Genomic DNA, 17880 nt, shown 5'->3' on the forward strand with positions numbered 1-17880 from the left:
CGTCTCCACCCCCATCGTTCTACCCAGACACTGAGGTCCAGCACCGAGGGCCTTCTGGCGGTTCCCTCACTGCGAGAAGCCAAGTTACAGGGAACCAGGCAGAGAGCCTTCTCAGTAGTGGCGTCCTCCCTGTGGAACGCCCTCCCACCAGATGTCAAAGAGAACAACTACCAGACTTTTAGAAGACACCTGTTTAGGGAAGCTTTTAATGTTTGATGTATTACAATATTTTAATATTTTTTTGGAAGCCGCCCAGAGTGGCTGGGGAGGCCCAAGCCAGATGGGCGGGGTATAGATAATAATTTTTTTTTATTATTATTATTATTATTATTATTATTATTATTATTATTATTATTGCCTGAATCTAACACAGGTACACACAGGTACTTACACAGGTTCTTACACACAGTAAGAATCTGTAGCCGAGTCATACAGTGAAGCCTATCCAGCCTCCAAATAAGAAGCAGCCTTTGAAGAATGATGCAGACAGAAAGTGAGAGACCTTGTGCTGCGGTTATCCAACAAACAAAAAAAAGTTGAAACCAGAAAAAAAGTTAAAAAGAATGAAAAACAGTGTCGTATATACAATACTGAAAAACAATTCCATATAAAAAAACAATATGACCATTAAAAATTAATTCCATATAAAAGCAGTTGAAAATAGTTCCCACATACGTACATTCAGACAGAGGAAGGTCTGCTGAAAGAGGAAGGTCACTATTTCATGTCACTATTTGTATCAGAGACTTTTTCTCATAGTTCCCGTGACACTTATTCCATAGTTGCACAACAAGTGATGTTGCACAACCATAAGAATAGGCACAAGGAAAAGAGTATTGTTCTCTGTTTTCTGGAGGAAGCCCTATAAATATGTATGCACGTCTGTCTTTAATTACTTTCAGTTTCAGTTGTACAGTGGATGCTCGGGTTGCAAACATGATCCGTGCAGGATGCACGTTCGCAACCCGCAGCATTTGCAACCTGCGTCTGCGCACCTGCGCACGTGCGGGTTGCGATTCGGCACTTCCAAACACGTGCAAAGCACGATTTAGTGCTTCTGCGCATGTGTGACCACCGAAACCCAGAAGTAACCCGTTCCGGTACTTCCGGGTTTTGGCGGTCCGTAACCCAAAAAACCGCAACCTGACACAGCTGTAACCCGAGGTATGACTGTATTTAGAGGAAGCTGGACTCCCTGGTGCTTTTATGACAGACTTTAGATTTCTGTATTGCATTTTCCTAGGGATCCTCCTCTTTTGCTGTGTGGGTGATCTAGCCTGCCTACCTACTAGACCTACTTGGATCAGCTGACGAACCTCAAGCCTGGGAGCTGAAAGCAGCCCTCCAGATCTCCCTGCCTGGTCCCTAAGATTCTTTCCCAGGACACCCCCCTTCCTCAACCATGACCCTTCTCCTAAGGACACACCACTCAGAAACTTTGTTTCACATCCTCATTGAGTGTTTTTGCCTGTCTGGACTGCTTCCTTCAATTGTGATAATCACTCTTGCTGCCTGGAGGAATCTTAGAGTGTGATTCTGGGTAGAAATTATCTGGCTGTAAAATCAAAAACATAGATAGTGAAAATGCAGAAATTTGAAATGAAAGATAGAAACTCACAAGGAAGGTTTGAAGGAAGTCAGGGCCCTAAAAAGCCGAAATGTATAATATAAGATAAGAGGAGATATTGTAATGGGAAGTATTAATGTAAAACTAATAAAAATGATATGCAAAAAAAGAAAAAGAAATTATCTGGCTGTATAAAGGCAAGAATTACATTCATTTTTCCATCCCCCTTTGCCTCTGGACCTGCTCACCACTGTCATGTGGCCCCCAGAAGGCAAAGTGGCCCTCGGGATGAAAAAGATTCCGCACTCCTGAGGCAGAGCAAGTCCTAGAAGTTAGCACCAAAAACATTGTCTCGGTTTTGCTTGACCGCATTCTGCTTTGTACATTTCTGTTAGTGAATCTTAGCGAATTTTGTGAGTTCTTATCCAAGAGTGTTCTGGGTCATTTGTTCTTGCCTCTTGTCTGGACCTCTCAGCCAAGATAGTGCAAAATAGTTTGCTAATCCCCTGCATGACTTAAGCAAGCGAATATTATAAGCTGGCAGAGTTGTAACTTGGCATTCCAGCTGGTGCTCTCTCTCTCTCTTGTGCTGGAAGAACCCTACTAGCCTTGTAGCTCAGTAGGCTGGGACAGCTATTGATTTTGGTGGGTATTTTAGGGTAGCCTTAGCGATATACTTCGGCAACTGGACATCCTTCCAATGGAACTTACTTAGTGCAGAGAGGAGTGAGAGGCAGGTGGGGCTCATCAACCTGGGAAGGTAGCCTATCCAGGAGAAGGAAAACTCTAACCCTAAACTTCTGCTGCCTTGCAGGATAACTTCAGGAGAAGAAAAGGCTAAAGCCTGCACGTATCCAGAGTGTAGTCCTTAAGATGGTTGGATGGTGGCTTGTGTGTCTCCTTCCGACAACTTCTTCAGCCAAGTTAGTGCCAAATATATTGCTTTGCTTTCATTTGGATAAATCAGTGAGGTCAAGAGGAGGGTCTTGTCGTCTGGGCAGCCAGGGACCTCCATATGCACTGCCCAGGTTTGCAGCTTGGGGAGGCCACTTTGGTGCTGCTATCCCAGAGGTTTGCCTTTGCCCCCCAGAGGTGCCCTCCAATGCCTCTTGAGACAGACGGATGTCAGCAACAAATATATAGCCTGGCCCATTCTTGTGGTTTAACAGCAACTCGAGCTGCAAAAACTTTAATATTGCTTCATGCATCAAGTTGCGGTTAAAAGAGCTGAATGCCAGGGCTGGCAGAACAGCTACCGACCTTAACTCCAACCACCAGACCACAAGAAAGAAGTGGTATTTCCAGTTTGCCAGGAAAGAGCTCACATCTGCAAAACTCATGCCTGTTCCCTGATAGAAATAGAAGGACACATCAGTTTAAGTTCTCTCAGTTTCTCATTTTTCCCAACCTTAAATTCAGTTCTTCATGTTTTGCAACAATATGCATTTATTTTCTTAAAAATTTCCCCAAATTCACCAGCATTTTAGTGAAAATATCCCCAGATAAATCACACTTTCTATGCAGCTTTGACTATGCAGTACATTTGATGAATGTACAAATTTTTGTAAGCAGTTTCCCCTAATAAAGACATTTTTGTAAACATGGTTTGGTTGGCGAACTGCAGTGCAAAATTCAGAGAAGTGTGAATTTTGAAGGATGGTTGTGTGAATTTAATAGAGTCAGTTTTAAATCAGACCTGAATTGAATTTTCTCCCGCCCCTATTATTTGATCCCCTCTTTCTGGAGCAAGCACAAGGACTGCAAAACAAACATTAAGCTGGAAGTGCAACAGGGGCGAGCCTGCTCTGTTCCTACATGGAAGATGCATTCAGTGCATCCCTCTGAGATTTGTCTGTGAACATGGAGGGAGGGAGACTCCTCCCAACTGCTTTGCAGCTAATTGCAGAGCATTCTGTGCTGCCCTATTTAATGGTGGCACTGCCCCCACCCTTGGCTTATTTTGTGAGCCTACCCATCTGCCATTGTATAGTATGGAGGAGTGGGGGTGGGAGGGATTTGGTTCAGTTGGTGTTTAAATGTGAACTTACTCAATGATTTGCACTTCCTGGCACAATACACAAAGCAGAATTCTTTGAAATCCTGCAAAATTGGCACTTTGCTGAATTTTGCAGTGTAGTTTTCCAGCCAAGTAGCATTTACAAAAAATGCATATACTACAGTGACGTGTTCATAAAAATGTTAGTGAAAATAACACACAAACTTGCATTATATTACAGGAAAGTGCAGGCAAAGGTGTACATATTAGGATAGATTTGCTGGTGAGTTTTTAAGTGAGGTTTTAAAATAAGTGAGGTTTTAAAATTTAAGTGAGGTTTTAAAATCACAAACTGATACGGAAAATAAATAAATTATAAACTGATACGGAAATCTGAATTTAGGACTGGGAAAAGGAGAATCCAAAATTGACAGAATGTCCATCCCTATTAGTATGCTGCTTCACAAGTCAGGGCCATGTCACCTACCTGAGGAAGAGAAGGGATTCTCCCTTCTACCTCTTCATTACGTTTAGGCCCACAAATGCTGGGGTTCTGTATTAAGAAGATTAGAAGAGGCTGCTGGATCAGATCAACAGCCCATCTAGTCCAGCATCTGGTTCTCACAGTGGACAACCAGATGTCTCTGGGAACTCCCAAAGTAGGATCTGAGTACCAGAGCATTCTCCTCACTTCTGATTCTCAGCAACTGGCCTTTGAAACATGCTGCCTCCAACATTGGTTGTAGAACATATGCATTCTGGCTAGTAGCCATTGAGTTGGTGGCTGCATGTCTTCTCAGATTACAGGTAGGTAGCCATGTTGCTCTGCCATAGTCAAAACAAACAAACAAAAATCCTTCCAGTAGCACCTTAGATACGAATCTGAAGAACTGTGCATGCACACGAAAGCTCATACCAATAACAAACTTAGTTGGTCTCTAAGGTGCTACTGGAAGGATTTGTTTTATTTTGTTTTGTCTTCTCAGAGTTCTCATTAGTAAAGTTGTGGCCTTTAACATGGTCTTCCATCTTCCTTCCAGGTATGGGGACAATATTAAATTGCAGAAAACATTTCATATGCAATTTATTTTATTTAAGATTTCTAACATGCTAGGTAAAAAAGCCAAACACTCCCAAATGCAGACACATCAGACTTTAACATACAAGGAAACAACCAAGCCATAAAAAACACTAAGTTCAATACAATAAATAGTATTCAACGTATGGATTTAATTAATGCAGGCCACATGTGCCCAAGATTGAGAGGGCCCAGTGTGCATTGCACACTCAGTGTGCATTGCATGTGGTACACACATCCAGTGTCCATTGCATGCACAAAGCCACATCATGGAGAGGAGACAAAGTGCAGAGTCCAGCATGGTGTGCCTTCAATGGCCAGCAGCTCCTCCTTTATCACACTCAGGAGGAGCTGGCCACTGAAGCTGCACCACATTTGGCTCCTTGCACTGCCTCCTCCACCCACTCAACATTGAGGGTCCCCAGCTCCTCCCAGTAGATATTAGGGCCCCCAAATACACCTTGGTCCCATAGAATAGGCACTCTTAATGCAGGCTAACCTCTTCCCCAGGTTTGTTTGCTTTTTGGAGGGGGAGGGTCTGATTCAGCTCTCAAGCATTTTTTTCTGCCCACCACAAGACACTACTGATTTGGATGGTGCCAGCAGATAAGAGAAAAATAAATAAAGTAGACACAGAGCTAGAGTGTAGCACCTTAGTGGGGAAACAAATTGTTCCCTTCATGACCATCAGATTGATCATTTGAAGAGTGGAGTTGAAGTGATAACCCCGTCCTTAGCACAGAATAGCTGGGGGGCAGAGCTGTCTGTCTCTTGTGTGTGCCGAGACGAATCAGTTGTCCTCAGCCAACTGACCAAAAATGACCTGAACTGCTCTTGTACTTTTAAAGGTAGGAATTTGATTTGGAGAAATCAGCCTGTTTACGATTTCAGAGAGAGGACTTGACACTAATGCCAATAAAGGTAAGGCTGGGGAGAAGGGGATGAAAACAAATTGGCAACCCTGAATGTTTTGGACTGTTATCGGGTGCATACAGGGACATTAGATAACTCAATTGACATAGCTGGTGATCCATATGAATGTGCCATGTATTCTAGGTAATCCCTCTGAAATAAGTAGAAAGGTTTCTTTGAAGGCAGAATGTCTGGAAGCATCTGGCTGATGTGATCTCATAGTTGATACCTTCAGAAGCAAATGGACAAACAAACTGGAAGATCCAAGGAGTTCGAGAATGTTGGGTCAATAATTTCTCTTTCAAAATGCAAGCTGGAAATGTTTGAATTCATGGTTTCAAAGTCAAAATCTGCTTGGGGTTATTCAAAACTTTTGAAGGTGTGTAAAGGTTCATTTCAGTTGGCATGTTTTAGAGTCACATGTCTTGTTATGTGCAGGGAACATCTTTCAGTATGTGCTCAGTGCTCAGATATCCCTGACCTCTGCCGGCTAGTACAAAGAGTGGAATCCCTGGCTTGTGCCAATCCACTTGGGAGATTTGGAACAGTTTGACCTGCTCCTGCATCTTCTTCACCACCACCATCATCTCCAGGAACTTTACAGCAAGGAGAGCAGCAGGCTGACACCATGGTCCAGAGACTCTTGGACATACCAACCCAGCAACTAGAAAAAGTCCGCCGTATGGCAGTAGAGGAGAATAAAAAGAGAACCGGGTCCAAAGTGGTGTTGAGGGCACTGAGGAGGAAAGCATCCACTCTCCAGGAAGGGCTTTGCTTCTGAATGAAGCCAAAAATATGGGATGTATTGTAGGGAGCGAAGCAGATGGTGAAATTGAGCAGAGTCACCAGAGCCAGGCCCATGGCTCGTTTCTTTTTATGGGATGGGATGTTGGGCAGGGAGGCCAGGATGCGGATAACATTGATATAGCAAAACAAGGTGATGGCGAAAGGTAGCCAGAAGAGGAGAAGGCTGATTTCCAGCCGGACAGGAAGGAGGATTTGGAGCTGGCTGGAGGAGAACTTCTCATAGCATGAGAAGTTTTTGTCAGAAGGCAGCATGGTGGTGTTGCGGTTTTGGACAATGTAGACAATACTGCAGTGGGAATAGGCCAACAACCAGAAGAAGAGGCTGGCTGCTATTGCGTAAATTGGCCTGCGATTCAACTTGTACTTGACAGGGTAGAGGACACACAGGTAGCGCTCCACGCTGACCCCCATCAGAAAAAGGGTGCTGATGTAGATGCTGCTGTAGAAACAGAAGTTGGTGAGGGGGCATAGGAAGACAGGGAGATGCCAAGTCATGTCCCAGGTGGCTTCCACCATCTTGAAGGGAAGGAAAAGCAAAAGGGTGATATCAGACACGGTCAAGTTGAGCAAGAGGATGTCCATGGGGACAGGCTTCTGGGACACTTTTCTGAAGAACGTGTAGCAGGCCAGGAGGTTGGAAGGGAGACCAGTCAGAAAGGTGAAGATGTAGAAAGCAAGGACCACACCCTTATGTGCCATCTTCTCGGAGTCTGTAACAAAAGGGAGAGATGGTAAGTCCCTACCAGGAACTGTATACCAGTGTGAGCAGAGGAGGCTGGTCAATTAAGGTGAATGGGGTATTGGGCCACCAGTCTTGGTCTGCCCACAACCACCTTAATCATGTAGTGCTTTATATCCTGCCCATCAAGTTTGATTTAGGAATGGAAGTTGGCACACAAAATTGTTGTCTTCAAATTAAGAAGTAAGCTGAAGGATTTAAGTTGTCTTTGATTAACTTTCACAATCGAACATCAAACCTGAATCTTATAAATGTCTGATGTATTTGAACTTGAGTTCCTAATAATGCCGAATTTCAGATATGTGCCAAATGTAATCTGAGAACTACCTTGCATGATACGAATGGAAGCTAGCGCTTGGAAAAACAAATGGAGGAGATGGAAATAGAGGTCTGCTAATCATGAGCAGTATCTAGGACCTCCAATATCCATGGCACCATACGTATTTTGAATACTAGTTGCTAGGTATAGTGGCATCATGGAACTATTCTCTGCTTGTCCTCTGTGAGAAATAAGATGTTAAATAAGACAAATCTTTGGTCTATCCCAGCATGTGTCTTCTCAGGTTCTTCCTTCATTTGACAGCATTGTTCAGAAAAGGTACAAATCCTGCCCAACAAGTTCTGGGCAGTTTCTCTTTTTTAAAAACTTTCAAATTTTCAGAAGTATAAGTTAATTCCCATTAAAGAACTTGATTGTGACTCCTTAGTTTACTGCAAGAGTACCCAACGTGGTGCTCTACAGAGCCTGCTGGACTGCTATATACCCATCAATCCCAGCCAACATGGCCAATGATCTGAACAAGATAAGATGAGGCTGCTGAATCAAGCCAGTGGGCCAGCATTATATTCTCACAGTGGCCAAGAGACGATGGGATTTGTAGTCCAATGGCATCCATCCATAGTATGCATTTGTGAATAATTTTAAAAGAGGTATACCCAATTCTGGTTGCATTAAAGCAAGGAAGGAAACACTTACCTGTGTTGTCACTCAGGAACCCCTCTGTATGATCGCCAAGGAAAAGATGAGGCACTTTCCAGAGATAATCCAGCGAACAGTCTGAAGCCTGCCTTGCAAAACCAAAGAGACAAGATTTTTACATTCACTGAAGCATCTGTCCAGGGGAAGAAAGTCTGTGGTATTATGGAGGATTTGGAGAATCAACCTACTCCTTAAAGTTGATAAAGAAAAAAACCTCACTAGCAGGCAGTTTCCGGCTAGATGGTGGCCAGAGAGTTTGTTCTGAGTTCTGTGGTTTGTTTTAGCTTGATTAATGTTTCTTTTTTTTTGGTGGTGCGATTTGCTCATCAGTGCTAACTGCTGTATCTGGGTAATGGGCATATTTGACTCATATTCTTTTTTGCAGACTCCAAAGTTTTTACTGTATTAATTGCAGCGTATTTTGAGTCTTTAGGAGTTTGCAGTTCTGAAATCAATATAATATGAGGCCCTGAGGAGTACAATATATCCAAGAGGATTTTCCATCATCATATTGACTGCTCTGGATTACCCCAAGGATGAGCAAAGCACATGAACCCTGGTTAAAACAGGTAAAGGTTCACTCCACCCCACCCTGAAGTAAGAGGACCTTGAAGGATGGAGCAGAGGATGCTGCAAGCCAAACGCTCAGAGAAGACCTGGGAGGACATTTTATTTGCACGTCTGCTCATTTGCCTCGCCAGCCTTGTGGGTGCATAACCTGGAATAATGGTTCTTATGAGGCAAGGATACAAGAAACAGGGGGCACTACCTGTATCTGAGAATGCTGCACATGTAAGAGAAAGGAGACAAAATAAAATGACCAACTTCTTCCCCCCAAGGGATAAGATAAAGGGACAGGACCCCTGACAGTTAAGTCCAGCCACAGATGACTCTGGGGTTGAGGTGCTCATCTTGCTTTACAGGTCGAGGGAGCCGGCGTTTGTCCGCAGACAGATTTCCGGGTCATGTGGCCAGCATGACTAAGCCGCTTCTGGCGCAACGAAACACCAACACCAGAGCAGTGCACGGAAACGCCATTTACCTTCCCACCGGAGCGGTACCTATTTATCTACTTGCACTTTTTGGGGTGCTTTCAAACTGCTAGGTTGGCAGGAGCTGGGACCAAGCAGCGGGAGCTCACCCCATCGTGGGGATTTGAACCGCCAACCTTTTGATTGGCAAGCCCAAGGCTCAGTGGTTTAGACCACAGCGCCACCCGCTGTCAATAAATGCATATCTCCATCTCTTTCTGCCTGCAATTTGGACTGGTCTATTGACTACAGGTATATAGTAAAAGAGGCTAAATGGGAAGAATATGCCATTAGCTTGGCTATGGAGATGGCATTGACTGAAACAGCACGTGCTACTGGTAGGATGAAATGGGTGGTATGAGGGAAGCTAGTGGGTGATTTCATGTTAAAGCAGGTGAATGAGCAGGCAAAGTGCCATATTAAATCAGAGAATTAGGTTCCCCTATCTAGAGAGGAGCAGGGGGAGGAAAAAGACATTAACTCACAATTTCAATTGGCCAAAGACATCTTGGAAAATATGAAGCTGATAAAATAATTTCTTTATGAGTGTCATGAATTGCTACCAGGGCTGGATTTAGGTTTGATGAGGCCCTAAGCTACTGAAAGTAATGGGGCTCTTTATATGTTCAACTGTTCTTTGTCAACAACAACGTTTCCGTGCGCAGCTCTGGTTCGCCAGAAGCGGCTTAGTCATGCTGGCCACATGACCTGGAAGCTGTACGCCGGCTCCCTCGGCCAATAAAGCGAGATGAGCGCCACAACCTCAGAGTCGGCCACGACTGGACCTAATGGTCAGGGGTCCCTTTACCTTTACCTTATTCCTTTTACCTTTTACAAAAACTTTCAGCAGTGATTTCATTAAGGGTAATATATATATGATGATGCTATGGGGTTTTCAGGAAGCGTTGGCACTTGGGAAGGATACAGAATTCAGACCCTTGGAGATACTGTTTTTGTAAATTGAAATAAAAGACTCTCAGTCCCTTTGTCTGGTTCAAAAGTAAGGTGAGCTCCACCTATGACAATTTCACTGAAATGTTTTCTCCTATTTGCTTATTTTCAAATACAGTGGTACCTCAGGTTACAGATGCTTCAGGTTACATACGCTTCAGGTTACAGACTCCGTTAACCCAGAAATAGTACCTCGGGTTAAGAACTTTGCTTCAGGATGAGAACAGAAATCGCGCTGCGGCAGTGGGAGGCCCCATTAGCTAAAGTGGTACCTCAGGTTAAAAACAGTTTCAATTTAAGAACGGACCTCCAGAACTAATTAAGTACTTAACCTGAGGTACATTTCTTCCCACATCCCTTTAGTGTTGCAGAATAGTTGAAAACACACACATACACATACACTTTTTATTTTTTTACAGCATAGCACAAGTGATATCTTATGATCTGATACCTAGACCATAGTTTATAAACATTACACACTCTGAGTTTCTGTAGATTTGATAAAACATGTTAGCTTTTGCCTGGGTCAGATCTACCAGACTCAGAGCAGCCTGTTCCTCAGAGTGAAGTTCCTCCCATTCCTTTTTCTTGGACCATAACTGAGAAATCCTGACTTGTGGTCCTTGCAAATGGTTTTCTTCAAAGCCAGTGTCTGTATTTTCTGACCCTGTATGTCCTAGGTACTAGGAAGCACTGTGATTGGTTACTATCTTCAGAAAGGCATAAGATGGGAGGTGGTGCATCATTATATGAAAAATTGGCACTTAGACGTAGTACATTGCTCCTGATATACCTGATGTGGTTCCAGCTATGCTCCTGCTCAGCCGTGCTCTAAGATCTAATGCCCTGCCAGTATCAGCAAATACATCCCTACTTCAATAAGTAATGATCACCTGTGGTACTTGTGTCCCTTCAAGTCATATATATTTTATTAGTCCACCAATGCAATTGGCTCATTTCAATTTTGGCCTGGGCTGCAGACCCCATAGACCCATCAAACCAATCACAACCATGGACAGTGACCTACCACAACTTGGATAAATGTCACTGTTTCTGCAGTTGTAGACAGGTATGAGAAAAAGGAGTTTTTTTGAGTCTGTGGTGGACCATGTTGCAGGGATGGCGGGCAGCACTTAAATTAGTTGATCCTTCCCGACATGTGGAACTACCTGTTGCCAATTAGAGCCAGAAAGTTTTCAGAAGGCTGAGGAAATGGGAAATCTAATAAAAACCCAAGTGTTTGCACTATAAGAGAGTCTGCAAATGCGATCGTTCCTGTACTGGAGTGGTGTTTCCAAACGATGGATGCATATCAGACATCTTCTGTGTTGCAAGCCTTCAGCTTCAAGAGCTTCATCTTGACCTTCATCTAAACCCAGGCATAGGTGAGATAGAGAGGTTGCAGATCCTCTTTATCTCTTTGAGAGCCGAGTTCTGACATAGGTCACAGGGAAAGATGCATTAGTAAGAAGGATGTGGAACTGTGGTCTAAAGAAACCTGGGATTTCGGGGAAACTTATCATGTCCCCCCCCCCGAAATCAGTCATGGTGGACAAATGTCTGTAAAATGTAATGTGTTCACTGCTGCCAACCCCACCCCCAACGGCCTACTCCAAAGAGTGTTGGATTGTTTGCCAGAGGACCCCAAAATACTTGGACTGCTCTTCTGCGTTCCCCCCTTCCTTTTTTCTTTTCCCCCTCACCCATGTTGTCTTCTATCATATACACTCCAGTGTTGTTGTTGTGGTGGTGGTTAACTATTTCTGCTTCAATGTATTTATTTTAATACACCTCTATTAACTTTCCAATTTGTGTGTGTATTTCCTTATGCAAACGTAAGTTAAAATCAGCATTTCCAAGTGTGATCAGGAGGAAGTTGATGTTCAAGAGAGGAAATAAGTTTGACAAGCAAACTGGCACGGAAAGAGGTCATTTGAAGTTGGAAGTATGAAAAACCACAGACAAGGGTTGGTCTTGAGGCAGCTGCCTCAGATGACAAATCCTGGGTGGTAGGGAGTGGTGCCAAAGTGTTGGTGGAGAGAGCTGAGTGCCATATATGGCCTGCTCTAAGTTACCCTTTCACCCCCAGATGTTGTGGAAGTCTCTGTCTGTTGCCAGTCTTGAGGTAAGCTCCAAACGCCAGACCAACTGCCTTCTGTACATGGATTTGGAAGGAGGCAGCAAAGCGCGTGGGGCTGGTCCTGCTAACCACTTACACGATCACATATTTGATGCTGGTGAAGATGATCTGGACCACAGCAACCTCCCAAGGTCTCAGATTTCAAATGTCAAGGTTCACACTCACGATTTCAGGTTAAAGTTCCCATTTAGGAAAGATCTGATCCATCTGGAAGATTTGTATCTGCGCCGTTCTGTTCTTTATACTCTTGCAGCTCTGGGCAATGTAGGATGGCTTCTGTGTAGCCTCGTAGTCCTGCGCGAAGCACTTGTACTTGCTGGGGGCTCAAGGCTCTGATCTCACAGGCCCTTGCAGTTTGGACAAAGGAGGCTTCCGTAGGGATGGCAGCCCCTGCCAGTTCACCAGATGTCGATATACCACCTGCTCCTGCTTCTTTGTCGGGTTCTCCAGCAGTCCTGCAGCAAGGCAAAGACCACTGGGATGCAACAGTCAGCAGCTTGCAGTGCATTGCCTGCCAGCAGTGAGCAAAGGTTTGTTGGATGGCAGTGGAGGAGAAGTAGAAGATGACAGGGTCCAAAGTGCTGTTGAAAGAGCTGAGGAGGAAGCCATACACCCTCCATTCAGGGCTCCAGAACTGAATGTAGCCCACAAGGTGAGAGATGTTAAAGGGCCCAAAGCAAACAGCAAAATTGAGCAGAGTGGCCACTGCCAGGCCCACAGCCCTTTTCTTCCTCTGGGGTTTGATGTGGGGCAAGGAGGTCAGGATGCAAATGATCCTAATGTAGCAGAAAAGGGTGATGATGAAAGGGAGGAAGAAGAGGAGAATGCAGAGTTGCAGTCGGACAGGGAGGAGGATTTTAAGCTGGCCATTGGAGAATGACTCATAACACGTGGAGTTGTGAGACATGGGTTGGGACTCGGGGTGGTATTGAACAGTGTAGATGATGGTGCAGTGGAAACAAGCCAGAAACCAGAAGAAGAGACTGGCCACTATTACATAGGTCGGTCTACGTTCCGACTTGAACTTGATGGGGTAGGCGATGCACAGGTAGCGCTCTATGCTGACCCCTGTAAGGAAGAGGGTGCTGCTGTAAATGCTGCTGAAGAAACAGAAGTTGGTGAGGGGGCAAAGGAAGGCAGGGAGAGGCCAGGGGACATCTGAAGAGGCCTCTGCCATCTTGAAAGGCAAAATCAGCAGAAGGATAAGATCAGAGATGGTCAAGTTGAGCAAGAAGACATCCATGGGGGTTGCCTTCTGGCGCACTTTCCTCAGGAAGGTGTAGCCAGCCAGCAGGTTGGAAGGGAGGCCAGTCAGGAAGGTGACGATGTAGATGGCAAGGATAAGAGGCTTTGTGGCCATTCTGCTGTAAAAGGAAGGATATTAAAATATCAGGAAGCCTGATTCCTATCCCTCAAGGAAATCACCAGGGGGCAGAATATGCTTGCAGCCTCTCCCGGTGTCACTCAGAGGCTGAGGTCACTTCTTCCAGCATGTTCTGAGTCAGAATAATTTCTGTAGCATCAGTCCTTAGACGCAGCAGCACAGAGAGAAAGAGCAAAATATAAACTGGAGAACAAAATGTAGATGAACTTGCATGAAAACATCACTATTTACCATTTGAAATTTATCCTTAGTAAAATTAGGATTAGTAAAATTAAAACATATGCACCTCAAAACACCATTATGTACACCATTTAGAAATGTTAATGACTGAGCAGTGTATGAACACCTCAAATAAACATAAAGTAAATAACAATAATCATTGTGAAACTTTTCGTTTCTCTCTCTCTCTCTCGCATCTCTTCTCTAGTTAGGAGAATTAGAGTGCTTTAAATGTATGAGATAGATGTGACCTCTTTCTGCACCCTGTCCTTCCAGAGACATGGAGATGGCAATATATCTCTATCTTGGATTGGTACCAACTGTAAAATTCGACTTGTATCCAGAGTTCTAGGAAGCCATCTGATCTGTTTTGGAGCACCATGGTATCTTTTAGTCCTGCCTCCTCCCCATTCACTATACAGTTGTCCCTCAGCTCCCGAACTCCTTGGGATTCGAATGTTCCGGCTCCCAAACAATCAAAAATCGGAAGTGAGTGTTCCGGTTTTTGAATGTTCTTTCGGAAGCTGAACATCTGACGGGGCTTCTGCGCCTTCGAGTTGGCTCCAGGAAGTTTTAAATCCTTCTCCAAAATAATTGTGTTTGGAGGGTGCCATTCTTAGCCCTGAGGTAGTGCCAAACATGGAAACCTGAGAGGATGAATCAGAAGACAAAGACCTAGAGGAGCAGGCAGAGACCCCTGAATCCAATATCAAGGATCCTCTTGCGAAACCCTCTAGGCTGACACTTGATGAAGAACTGGAACCTTCAGAGAAGGAGTGAAGACACCACCAGCAGTTTACTGCAAGAGTACCCAATATGATGCTCTGCAGAGCCTGCTGGACTGCTATATACCCATCAATCCCAGCCAACATGGCCAATGATCTGAACAAGATAAGATGAGGCTGCTAAATCAAGCCAGTGGGCCAGCATTATACTCTCACAGTAGCCAAGAGATGATGGGATTTGTAGTCCAATGACATCCCTCCAGGGTACCTCGGGTTAAGAACTTAATTCGTTCTGGAGGTCCGTTCTTAACCTGAAACTGTTCTTAACCTGAGGTACCACTTTAGCTAATGGGGCCTCCCGCTGCTGCTGCGCCGCTGGCCCGTGATTACTGTTCTCATCCTGAGGAAACGTTCTTAACCCGAGGTACGATTTCTGGGTTAGTGGAGTTTGTAACCTGAAGGGTCTCTAACCTGAAGCATCTGTAACCCAAGGTACCACTGTATTTTGTGAATAATTTAAAAAGAAGTATACCCAATTCTGACTGCGTTAAATAAAGGAAGGAAACACTTACACCTGCGTTTCCACTCAGGAACCCCTGTCTGTTCGCCGAGATGACGCACTTTCCAGAGATAATCCAGTGAACAGTGTGAAGCCTGTATTGCAAAACCAAAGAGACAAGATTTTTACATTCACTGAAGCATCTGTCCAGGGGAAGAAAGTCTGTGGTATTTTGGAGGATATGGAGAATCAACCTACTCCTTAAAGTTGATAAAGAAAAAAACCCTCACTAGCAAGCAATTTCCGGCTAGATGGTGGCCAGAGAGTTTGTTTTGAGCTCTGTGGTTTGTTTTAGCTTGATTAATGTTTCTTTTTTTGGTGGTGCAATTTGCTCATCAGTGCTAACTGCTGTATATGGGTAATGGCCATAATACAGTTTTTACTGTATTAATTGCAGCGTATTTTGAGTCTTTAGGAGTTTGCAGTTCTGAAATCAATATAATATGAGGCCCTGAGGAGTACAACATGTCCAAGAGGAGTTTCCATCATCATAATGACGTCTCTGGATTACCCCAAGGATGAGCAAAGCACATGAACCCAGGTTAAAAGACGTAAGGGTTCACTCCACCAGCCGCGCTTTGGAAGTCGAATGTTTCAGAAGTCAAGTGGAATTCTGAAACAGATTCTGTTTGACTTCCGAGATACAACTGCAATGGGAGATCTAAAAACAGCTATAACATTTCTTTTCAAAGAAGTGAGTAGAATTTGTAGGCACGGCAGTCCTCCAGAGTGGTTCAAGCCTTTACCATGCTGGAGTAATTAAAATAGGAATTATGAAGGGCTGGGGGGTGGTGTTTGTGTGGGGAATGTATTCCCAAGAAAGATTGGAGTGAAATAAATGCTCCCCCCCCCACCAGCAGTGTCCCTATTTCCCCGAGGTCATTGGTGGTGGGTGGGATCAAGCTTTTCCCATAGATTTTTTTTTTTGGGGGGGGGGTTGGAAATACAATGGATAGCTCTCCATTGACTTGCATAGGGAAAGGCACAAACCCATGTGGAAATCAAACACAGTTTTTAATCCTTCTCCAAAATAATTGTGTTTGGAGGGTTCCATTCCCAGCACTGAGGTGGTGCCAAACACAGAAACCTGAGAGGATGAATCAAAAGACAAGGACCTTGAGGAGCAGGCAGAGCCCCCTGAATCGAATATCAAGGATCTCCTTGAGGGGCCCTCTAGGCTGACACCTGATGAAGAACTGGAACCTTCAGAGAATATGCACCAATATGCACCAATGGGCTCAGAGTTGTCAGTCTACTTGTGACACTACTAAGGAATAACCTATCCTTGATATTCCTTCACTGCCAGCAGCTGTGATCATTGTGTGGTGGATGGAAACAACACATTTCTCTGGCTCCTTGTCAACTCACCTCTTTTGGTGAATCCCATGTGACATTAACCTTGGACTGTGTCTTGACTTTACTTCCAGATCATTTTTGGGACCTAGCCTGATTCTGTGTGGTTGGTCTTGGCTAGTTGAGACTAAACTGCACTTAGAATCCTGATTACTGAGACCCTAGTCCCTGAGGGTGACCACACTGGAGACCAATCAGTGCCTTGAGAAAGACCGCTCACCTTTTCGGGTGGGTGGCATTGCGGCCAGGCATCTGGGCCCTGCAGTGTCTCTTTTCAATGATTTAGCTCTATAATTCAGCACCACCTCTCTGACAGTTCTACATTTTGCTGCAGCTAAATTGAAATAAATCACTGCCTTCGAAATGGAGGATTCCAAATTCAAATGCATGCTCTTTCAGTCCTTCTTAAATGTTTTGGGTTCAGGGACTTTTGCCATTGAAATTATACCACCCTTATTTTGAATCCAGAATTGGTTACAGCATATGTATTAAAACAGCTGCATAATATAATCATAAAAATGCAAATAAAGCAATTCATAACAAAATAAGATTTTTAAAAATCCATAAAATAACACAATCTTTAAAAATAATAGCACACCAGCTCATAACAAATCACTAAATAACTATAAAGCAGCTGCATTCCATCTATTTGCCTCGTTGGGTCTCTCTTCCTACTAAAACTCCCACCCAAAATTCGTAAATCTTAACCAAACATAGCCTAAATTATAAAGAGATAATGCAGGGCATAACTCAGTAGGGACACAGGTTTTCTTATTTGCATGCAGGTCTACTTCTACAGTCAAATTTCAAATGTCAATGCTTTGCAAAATGCCCTTGTAGCTCTATCTTGGAACCTGTTCAGGGGAAAAAAATCTTCCCTATGACATCTGAGCAAATACTTCTCATCCATGAGGAATATCAATTAATTCCTGTTCTATTAATGAACCAAACTATCTCTCTCTGTCTTTCTTTCTTTTACTATATGTCTTTTTTAAAAAAAGCAATATAAATCCCAGTAACAGTTTCAAATCTTACTTGTGTTCTTGTTGAGAAAAATACCACTTTGTTGAGAAAGAACCTCAGGCTTCTGCAGTGACTTCTCCAGTGGCTGGTCTGTGCTCCCACCTGTGTAAGCAAGTGGATGGACATGCATGTAACCCCCATCTGGAAGCCTAAAAGCTGCCTGGTACAGTTTTATGTGGTGTTTGGGAGCGGGCGTGGTGGAAGCAGATGTATTGGGCAACTGAGTTAACCAGTAGAAAAAGGAACTAGATTGTCTTTACAATGGAACCAATTTAGGTAGAAATCACTTGGCAGAGTGGGAGGAACTCTATTTTGACTACAGTGGAAAAGTTCTGCATTTTTTTAAAAGTGCCACCGGGCTCCATCTCCTTCTGAACTTAATAGGTCTTTCATACAGACCCTCCTGGATATTAAGAT

The 17880-nt window shown here is 43.9% G+C and overlaps 1 protein-coding gene across 1 annotated transcript; it reads right to left on the bottom strand.

Moving 5' to 3' along the window:
- Window positions 1-4908: 4908 nt before the first annotated feature.
- LOC310768102 (uncharacterized protein) lies at window positions 4909-17602 on the bottom strand. Its single transcript, XM_083625812.1, has 5 exons — window positions 17476-17602; window positions 15101-15182; window positions 12446-13767; window positions 8076-8167; window positions 4909-7070 (listed from the first exon to the last, which is right to left on the bottom strand). Exons 3-5 carry the CDS (start codon window positions 13558-13560, stop codon window positions 6013-6015), a joined length of 2265 nt encoding a protein of 754 aa, XP_083481938.1. The 5' UTR covers window positions 13561-13767; window positions 15101-15182; window positions 17476-17602; the 3' UTR covers window positions 4909-6012.
- Between the last annotated feature and the right edge of the window lie 278 nt (window positions 17603-17880).

The sequence above is a fragment of the Podarcis filfolensis genome, assembly GCF_964270895.1.
Source record: "Podarcis filfolensis genome assembly, chromosome: 8".
NCBI lineage: Eukaryota > Metazoa > Chordata > Lepidosauria > Squamata > Lacertidae > Podarcis > Podarcis filfolensis.

Excerpts from the sequence above, each read along its gene's own strand:
- LOC310768102 (XM_083625812.1), bottom strand. The coding sequence starts at position 13,560 with ATGGCCACAAAGCCTCTTATCCTTGCCATCTACATCGTCACCTTCCTG. Across the intron at positions 8,168-12,445 it reads CATTGCCCAGAGCTGCAAGA|GCAGGCTTCAGACTGTTCGC; the intron begins GTATAAAGAACA and ends TGGTTTTGCAAG. Across the intron at positions 7,071-8,075 it reads GTTCCTGAGTGACAACACAG|ACTCCGAGAAGATGGCACAT; the intron begins GTAAGTGTTTCC and ends CTTTTGTTACAG.